We start from the raw sequence: 9,536 nt of genomic DNA, 5'->3' as shown, positions 1-9,536 counted from the left end.
GAGCCGGCGAGACCGACTGAGGAGCAGAGTAGCTGCGATGGGTGAGGCTCAAGGTAACAGAGACATCTCATGGCCTCTTCTCCACTTTTTTCAGTGGCATAGTGTGAGCAAAGCGTGCTGTAGGACAAGCAAGTGGTCACCTACTGGAAAAGTCTGCTGTAGGGCGTTTCCGTACCTCGTTGCTCTTAGGACGAATGAAGTGTAGTGCAGCTGCGCACCAGCGCTGAAGCCGGATTACTAGGTCATGGATTGGCGGCACTCCGACACAAAGAGGCCTGTCCCCTGCTTGTGGCGTTGCTGGAAACAAGAGAAGCGTCTGCTGCGTACGGCGGATGGGTCTCAGAGAAGAGAAACCCTGCTGCGCTTCAGTCGTGGCCAGATCATTCGTAATCCTTCAGGGTAGACTGGGCAGGGTGACGTTCGCGCTTCGGAGAAAAAGGTCGACTATCAGGTTGATAGAGCAGTTACTCCCCGTTTTTCTTTTGAAGAGAAACGGTGAGCCCTCCCCAAATTGACGGGGGCCGCAATAAAATGTGTCAACGGCTCGACCAGTGCCAGTCTCGTCAGAGTAGACGCCAAGCATAGGAGCCCCGACCAGCACTGGACGAGACGTGGCGGTCGGAAAGACTGAGCGTTTCCGGCCGAATGTGCTGTGCGGGCGCGGAAGAATCAAGATTTCGGGGCTGAGACATGGAGTGAAGCTGCCCCTGGCCGATCAGTCGAAAGCGCTCCTTCCGTTCATCAGAAGGGTTCAGTTTCTTTTGACTGAGAAATCCGCAGTCACACGTCTTGAGGAACTTGTCGGGTGAGCAGGGCAAACCAGCTAGACGCAGTCGGACAAATTCTGGGCTGGACAGCGACACAACGGGAACACACCCTGGCTTACTCTACTCCCACTAATGCTAGTCTGGAACGTGCAGAAACCGGGAATCTTGACACTGAGTAGCACGTGGCGAGCCTCGCAAGCAGCGGTCCCGGAAAAACCCGCTCTTGAGCTGTTCCGTTTAGAACGGGTTCTAACCGTTCGGCTTCGCCCGGATTAGCTAATGGGCCTGGAAGACGGCGACCGTGAGAGGGCTGAAGAGCTGGAAGTGAGCGACGACGAAGCGAGAGATTCGAACTCGTTGCGCTTTTCCAACCCGCGGCGAAACTCGGCCCACGACGTCCCGCTTGGCGCGCTGTGCTCCTCTTTCGGTTCATCAAAAGAAGACAGTGGAGACGAATTACTCACCAACGCCTTCAGGGCTTTGCATACCTTGCGTAGATCGTCGAGTGCCAGCGTCTGTAATGCGGCGGCCGCAGGCTGTTCTCCCTGGATAGCGAGGAAATTATGAAGGAAATCCACAACAGCTGGTTCTGCCTGGCAGACAGCTGTCAAAGGCCTTCGCTGACCGACATCGTCTCTCAGGTGGCTGTTACAATGGGAAAAAAACTCCCTAGATTCACTGGTTCCTGCTGGACTGGAGAGAACTTCCTTGCGGATGGGACCTGTCGCTGGGAGCTCACTGTTTTGAAGGAAACTTCTACTCTCCCGGTCGCTGTTTGGACTTTGTCCCGTCACTGCCGATTTTGAGCAGAAGCGATTGTTAGCTGTGCCGTAACTTAGGCTCATGGGCCCATGCTTTGAACTCTGCTGCGTTGGCACGTCTGCTGATGAATTGTTGAGCTGCTCGTCAGCGAAGCCAGGGGAGAAGTCCGCGGACCCCGCGATACCTCCATCAGGTCCAAGTCCAGCGAGGGGAGGTCTGCCTGTTCCAGTCCGCCTGTCGAGTATAGTGGAGCACACCGCCCCAGCAAGGAGTGGGGAACCTTTGGCAGCGTCATTCGCTTGGCTGCCCTGGAGCGGAAGGGTGGCGGGAGCAGCACTGCGCGGCTGCTGGGAAAAAGGGGAGCCGGTGGCCCTTTTGCTGAGAACACGATCTACTTCTTCATGTGCTCGATACTCGATCTCGCCAGGACCGCTGACAACCAACACCGATTTGGATGGCAGAGTGCGAGTTCGGATCAGGACAGGCCTTTTTAGAGCTGGAGCACTTGAGGGAACCTCTTGTCGGCGTTGAGCGTCCGTTCCGGTCGCGGAGTTCGGCTGTTTGGCCCCTCCGGATGTATCAGTAGTCACATTCACTTCGGGTGTCACCGTAGCGCTAGCAGCGGCGAGTCCATTGAGAGATTGGGCGGCAGAAACCGGATCGGCAGATCCTTTCACCACACTATCGAACGTAGCAGCAGCCTCGGCCGTGAGAGCTTTTTTCCTCCGATCTTCCGAGGGCACAAACGGGAGTTCTCCCGCACAAGGTGTGTCCTCGCTGCTGCTGTCACTGTAGCCACTCGTCTCAGAATCGCAGAGTGAACGGGGAGGGAACGTTATAATATATCTGCCTGTTTTCGATGCCAGCTGACTGGTCCCGGCACCCTCCTCTTGGATGCGGCGACCATTCCTGGCCTCCTCGCCAGCGGACACGCCGGATACGGGCAAGGCCGAAATGGTCGTTGTCTCTCTGCTAGATGGTTCGGAAGCGGACGACCTGCGCCGAGCGGCAACTGCTGTCCGCCCGTCAGGATCGAAGTTTACAACATCCCCGCCTTCGTCGCTACACTTTAAACCTACCCCTGACCACGAAGAAGAGCGGGCCGGTGACTTGCACGGCCCGGTAGGCTCTCGAAAGTGTCCCTTACGGTCTGCGGTGCACCGGTCTGCGGTGCACGCTGCGTATTTCGCTGCTTGCTGGTACATGCCGTCAAAGGCCCTGACAAAACGTTTCAGTTTCCCCGCAAGGGGAGGTAGTGATCGTCGATTGTGGGGTCGCCTTTGAAAACGGCGCTGAGAGTGTTCGGGCACGGGTTGCTCGCAGGACCGGGAGGCAGTAGGCGACTCGCCGGTGGGCTGCGCGTGTGGTCCTCGCAGTCGGACTTCGCAGTCTCGCTTCTTTGGAGAGGACCTGCCGGAGCAGCCAGGTGGCTCTGCGTTATTTGCAGCACTCGCAGCACTTGTTCTTTGGGAGACAAGACATACGGTACGGCTCCGATCCAGATCTGCTCCCGATCCGCCACCCCATGCGGCGGGCGCGGGACGAGGTCTCCTTCTTCCGGATACCATAATGTAAGATGCTGTAAGTGGCCGACGCGGCTTCCGTGATGGAAGAGAGCTCTCAGTCCCAGGAAACTTGCGTGAGCGTGACTCAAAAGACGGATGCCAACGGCGCGAAGCCACAGAAGCGGGCTGGCCACTGGGTGCAGGCGAAGCTGACCCCCTGGCGCACTTGGCGTGGACTGAGAGGGGCCTGGCAGGCGCGTGTGCTGAAGATTCCTTGTCGTCTGTTCTTGTTGGTGAGACGTGACTGTCGAAGAGAGCCGGAAGAGGTTCTCGAACAGGCTTTATATCACACTGATAAGGGTGTGGGCAGGCACCTGTCCCGAGATCCGACGCGATGCCATGAAGGCTGCGTGCCAGGCGGTGTAGACGCCTCCCGTACGTGGCGCACCGCCTTAGTACCTCGCGTTGCTGGGACCTGGCAAGAAAAAGCCACGGTGACAGCACAGCCTGTGTACGGAGAAGAACACACGGTTCGGCCGGACTGCACACCCGGCTGAGTAAACCGCAGGGCGAGTACTGGTTTCGGCTGTTGCCGGGTCCACAGCCGTGCTCACTTCTCTGCCCGAGCTGTTTTGCTTCGCGCGACGTAAGACTCAGAGTGTCCTGTTTCGCTGATTCTCGGGTACTGCGGACTACGTCCCTTTAGCGCAACGGAGGACGCGAGCGACGGTTGGTTGTGCATTGCTCAGCACGCCTCTACTCTCAGACCTACCCGATCCGCACGATTCTTAGGTTAGACTCAAACGAGAGTACAAGGTACCGGGGGTCACGAAACCCCTCCTAGTTGCCTAGGCTAGTCCAGCGATAGTGACTGTTAGTACGGTCTAAGGCAATAGGGGCTTCGCTGCCCAGAGGTAGAATTGAGCGACAGACCTCTTTTTCTCGAACTCAGCGAGTGTGCACCTCATTTCTTCGATAAGCTGCTGCTTGCACTTTCGAAACTGCTCATTGACGGCAGCGAGCTGCGCCTGATGGCTTCTGTGCAGCTGCTCTAGCTGACGCCCTTGTTTGGCAAGAAAGCTGTCCAGCTTGGCTTTCTCTTGCTGCTCCAGTACAGCGATCGTCTTCTGGTTTGGAGGGCGCGGAAGCCGTTGGAGAGCAGAGGCTGCTTCCTGAGCTGCCGCTTCACATGCCCTAGTTATCCCAGCGCGTTGCTCTGCCCCTTCTTTCTCAATTGCCTCGAGCTCTGCTTCGGTTGCTTTCTCGACGCGTCGGACTTCCTCCGTCAATCGCCGTTCGACTGTCCTCAATTCGGCAGCTTCCCGCTGAAGTTTTACAAGTAATCCGTCTTTTTCAACCTGCAAACTGGTAAGTACCTCGTCCAGTCGGTCCGTCTTTCGGTCCATTATTGAGCAGAATGCGTACTCCTGCTTCACTTTCTCCTTCATTGTTTCCTGCTGTCTAAGCAGTTTCTTTGTTACGTGCGACTGCCACTCATGCGAGTTCATATAGTCAACGCGCGCGGCTGCGGGGAGAGAGAGCACGGCTGTCCCTGCTTCGGTAACGAAAGGCCGCAGTGACTCCTTCTCCCTGTCCGTCAAGTCCAGAACTGAAAGTACCTCATGGACCATCTGCGTGACTGCCCTTTCTCGCTGGCTCTCACTCATGGAGAGTTCTTTTTTGTGAAGGCAGGTCTCACCATCCGCCCTGCCCATACCGTCAGGGAGATGAACCTCGGGCGCGAACTCGCTTGAGGCAACGAGTTGTTTTCCCTCACCTTCAGCAGCACTTGAGCTAGGCCTCCCAATATCGGAGGCTCTGGAGCTGGCCACTACAGAGTCCTCTTCTGCGGCTAAGCTGATTCCATCTGATTTGGGCCCCTGAATGCGGATGACGGTAGCCGACAGTGCAGACTGGGCGGGCTTTCTGGTAGCTGCTGGTTTACGAGGAAGTTCGGGCTCCGTTTGTGATCTGCTGCTAGTTTTTTCAGCCTGGCCTATTGTTTCTACCGACCCAGGATCGCAACCGAGGGAGCAGTTGACTGTCGGCTCGGCACGAGTTGTAGGCATTTCGACTCCGGTACTCGGGCGTGTTTGCTTCACTGCGCCAGTACGAGAGGAATTTCTCGGATTTTTTCTCCAGCTGCTGCAGCTGCTGACTCGTTCCCGTGAAGACTCGGCTTGGCCTGCTGCTGCGCGACCACTTGCTGTCCTGCACTCGGGAACTTCTGCCTTAGGCGAAGACAGCTTATTGGCTTCGGCTTCAGTAGTGAGAGGGAGTCGCCGAGGAGGAGCTCTCTCAAGGTGTGACAGCTTGTGGAGTGGGAGTGAGGGAACAACAGGAGTCGTTTTGCTCTGAGTTCTGTTGGATTGAGACGGCAGTCCAAGCCTTGGCGAAGTGGACAGATCGTCAGCTTGCAGAAGCGAGGCGGCGCGCTCTGCAGTCGCGTGACGAGACATCCGGGCCGATTTAGGAGAGAGAGCTGGGGAAAGCGAGCTACAGGAGGATGGAAGTGTACGTGAACGGACAGACACCTCTGGTGTCTGGCTTGCGTTCTGGCAGCGATCGAGCCAGGCCAGGCATTGCCTCATGCTCGAAAATGTTTGCTGCTCTGGCTTCAGAGTAAGGATCACAATTGCTCTACTCGGCGACTGTAAGCTCTGCTGAAGGACGCTTACTATTTTGGACTGAAGAAGTCGGGAAGGAGTCGGGCCAAAGTCAGTGCCCAAGGGCTCCTCCTCGCGATGTTGGAGATGACGCAACAAAAGCCCAGGAATGCCGGAGAGTTCATCTCCATTCGAGCCTGAGTCAGCCTCGGTGGAGCCCGGTCTGAACCCAGAGAGTTCAACGAAGGAAGCATACCTAACCCGAACTATGTCAGCCTTTAGGTCAGCACCTCTGCCAACCCCCCTCGATTGATTGGTGGCGCACTGACCGGAAGCAGGACGGTGATCCCCGCAAGCCTCTTGAGATGTCCGGGGAGTTCGCGATCGGCCGCGCACACTCGTCTTCTTCCCCTGTTGGAATGCAGCTTCAGGGGGGCACGTGCGAGTCGTTATCTTGATTCTGTACACTGTGTGAGCCGTCTTCGGTGACCACCCACACGAGGCTGCGTGCACTGCTTGTCTTTCCAAACATTGGGCCAGGACAGCGCATCCATGCCCGGCAGAAGTCAGCTGGATTTCTGTTAGAGTGCTTAGAACTCCCTTCTCATCCGTTGCTGTGGTGTCCATAACTGCACTTTTTGCACCTATGCCGGCATTGTGCGAACAGCAAACACAGACATGCTGTGCCGGGCACGACAAACTCTTCGGAGCAGAATGCCGGTGTCTCGATCCTGCAGCATTCAGGCCTGTGCAACTCGGCTCACGGTTGGTGTGTGAGCGCCTCGGTGTAGATGCAAAGACGCTAAGCTCTGATGACCGTCCGCCTCGTGGCGAAGTTGCGGGAGGAGCTTCAGATGCCTTCATTGTCCTCGCCGTTGGTGTGGCTAGGGCAGAGGCGGATCTTGTTTCACTTGTAGCTGCTCCAGCGCGAGTCCGTGTCGGGTGCGCTCGTGGCTTGGACCGGAGAGACGAGGGACGGGTATCGCATCGGTCACAGACATGCAGGAGATCACGCACCTTTTGTTTACAGACATCGAAACAACTCAAACATATTTCCATGGTTTTCTGTTCCAGCGCCTCCCGGTGGTGTGTGAACATGTGCTCGAGGCAGCGGGGGATCAAACCCCGGTCCGGGGACAACACGAATGGAGGGGTGTCGCCTTTGGAAACCCTGGCTGCGTAATGAGCCTCCGAGGGTGATAGCTGGGAGGGAGATGGAACTCGGGCGTCAGGTGTTGACAAAGCAGATGCAGGTCCTACGGCAGTGAATCTTTTCCCCGTACCAGGTTGTCCAGCGAGCAAACAACAGGTGTTGATGCCGTTGAGAGTTACGTCGTCAGCCATCCGCAGTCCAGCAGAAAGAAACACCTCGTGCTGGGATGTTGATTCAGGAAACACTGTAGCGATCTTGTGATGATACTCCACAATGGCGTTTTGGAGGCGCTCTTGCAAAGTGACTGTCGCGCCGCCAGGGCTGTTGGGTTCCAATGAGAGCGTTCCATGCTGCCTGTCTGGTTGTCCGTGTCCTCCCCGGAGCACCCGCAGCATGGTGTGGATCTCCATGGTCAGTTCCCTCAACAGCCTGGTACGACGGAGTACATTGCTCTGCTTTTTCTGGATCGGAGTGGTGCGAGTGAGCACGGCATGTGGCAGCAGTGTACGTCGAGAAGGACTGTCAATATTTGGATCCCCCAAGTTTGACGAGAGTAGTCTTGAGGCGTTACAACAACTTGAGCCCAATGTAGTCTCCGGACGTCGTATCAGAGGCTGTCCCAAGGCATCTCAGGACGAACAACGCTCCCGACTGGCTGCGTTCAGGGTCACCCCGTTATCCGTACTCGTTCAGTGGCGCAGTTGTAACTCTGAAAAAGTTCTGAATAGTACTTAAACGAAGAACCGGCTTCGTTGTGTGTGTCCCTGTGTTTTCGCTCCTTTGTGGCTGCTACAATATCAAGCCAAACCAAATGAGGCACTGCCCGAGGCTCCTGGCGGTCGGCTGAGGGAAGCAGAAGACGGCACACTCCGCGTCCAACTGGCTATTCTGGTGAAGAGTGGAGAACCGTTCCCATACCCGCCCGGCAGACTGAGACGGGCAAGAAGCGTGTACGAGAAAGGACATGCTTTCCGACACCAATTGTAGTAGGGGGCAGCGTCATGGTTCACATGGCCACGCGGCTGTGTGGTTGTCAGCCCCGTGGCCGGCGAAGTGGGCCCTTCTCGAATAGGAAGAGATCATACCCAGCAAGCTCAACAGAATTCGAAGAGTTCATGGTAAACTAACGCTCAGTGCCTTGTCGCCGGACAAACTCCCCGGCTGTCAAACGGGTCACCAGAAGACTGTCCACAGCTGCCCTGAGTGCGTCGCCGGTTCTAGGGAAGCCATAGCTGTACCCGGGGCTGATTGCTTGGTGCCAACGGGCCCAACTCTGTCAAAGCGGTGACCACACACCACACATGCAGGTCGCTGTCGACGCAAGCGATCAGGCTTCCGATTCCGGCCCCACAAATCAACTATGTCCCTAATCCAAAATTCCCGCATGCCCTCCCGAACACCGCTTTCGCCAGCGGTAGAGGCGTGTGGTTGATCAGCCATTGAAGCAACCCCCGGTCGTCGGTACCAAAGTGGAAGCTGCCAGGCACAGGCACAGATCCGAAAAGAATGTTGAGACACTACTGGCTTGCCCGCACTATCTTCCCCTCCAGCGCGTTGTATTGAATGATGTGAACTCCACAACGGATTCTGGAGGCATTCTGAGACGGTGAAAGCGTTGACATCCGCAGGAAATGCTGGGCGTGAGTGCTCGCCGAGCCTCGTTCGAAGAGTGTCGGAAGGACCAAGCTGGCCAGCGAGGAGCCGCGTGCTGGAAGCAGAAAGGGCCGCGAAAACCCGAAGCCAAGACAGCGGTCGAGGGCCGAGGTCGCCGCCACCAGCAAACTGGCCGCACTGTTGCTTTTGTAGCGCCGTTCACACGAGAGTTTCGTAGAGGCGAACCGCTGAGTTGTTTCGTCCTGGCGAGACAGAGGTTCGAATAGTTTCTTTGTCTCGGTTATTGTTCCTACTGTGGAGCGCTTGGAGTTTTCCGACCTCACGCTGCAACTTTAGACGGCTGTTTTCGTCGGTGAGCTTCCGCTGTATCTAGGCCCATAAACCTGGCTGGATGCACTAATGCTGAAACGTGCGGGCTGACTGGGCGCAGCGGAAGGGTGCACAAGGCTCCGGTGTATGCCAGCTCGCCGGCTCCTGCTTATACGAGCAGAGGCGACAGGGTCTTCGACTGCTCTTGCTCAAGGCTCGGTGGTTGACTTGTATGCTTTTCTCACTGGTACACTCTATTGACGTAGACATGCGCGCTGTGCTGTCACAACGGCCACACGTTGTCCTTGTCACGGGTGCCCCAAACAAGAACATCCCGCCGAGCACTGGGCACCCTCTCCAGCAGATAGTGATGCAAGCGGTCCACTAAATCGCGTCATGTAGACCCTTCCCAGAGCTCGGCTCCGTCCTGCTTGTTAGACCACGTGCAAGAGTCGAAGACCGGACCCGACTGCACTGGAACTATGAGGTCGTCGAGAATCGCAGTTTTCCTGAGCTTGCCTGGATGACAGTGCACAAAGCTCTATCTCCCGCAGCTGAGAGCTGCTGGTCTCAGCTTCGGCTGGCGGAGGCTGTGGCCTGTTCTCGTATCACCACCGGGGGGTGCAGGACCAGGACATGCCCGCGGTTTCTGTTTCGGTGCTGTTCTTTGTTCCGTTCACGAGACCGCAGATGGTCGTGGCACGTGCTAGAGACAGTTTGAGACAATGATGCTTGGAGATTGTCAGGCTACTGAAAAAGCGGTTTCGATTGTCAAAGGAGTTGATGTTTATATCTACACCACATAATCTGAAACGGCATG

At 56.6% G+C, this 9,536-nt stretch overlaps 1 protein-coding gene across 1 annotated transcript; it reads right to left on the bottom strand.

Moving 5' to 3' along the window:
- Positions 1 to 3,989: 3,989 nt before the first annotated feature.
- Positions 3,990 to 4,535, bottom strand: CSUI_005877 (uncharacterized protein; the record flags this gene model as incomplete). The annotated part of the gene is made up of 1 exon (XM_068066044.1): positions 3,990 to 4,535. A coding segment is annotated over exon 1 (492 nt), but the record flags the coding sequence as incomplete, so codon positions are not given.
- Between the last annotated feature and the right edge of the window lie 5,001 nt (positions 4,536 to 9,536).

The sequence above is a fragment of the Cystoisospora suis genome (genome assembly GCF_002600585.1).
Source record: "Cystoisospora suis strain Wien I chromosome Unknown contig_2903, whole genome shotgun sequence".
NCBI classification, from domain to species: Eukaryota; Apicomplexa; class Conoidasida; order Eucoccidiorida; family Sarcocystidae; genus Cystoisospora; species Cystoisospora suis.
The sequence above is the reverse complement of the archived record's forward strand: the minus strand, read 5'-3'. Positions and strand labels throughout refer to the sequence as shown.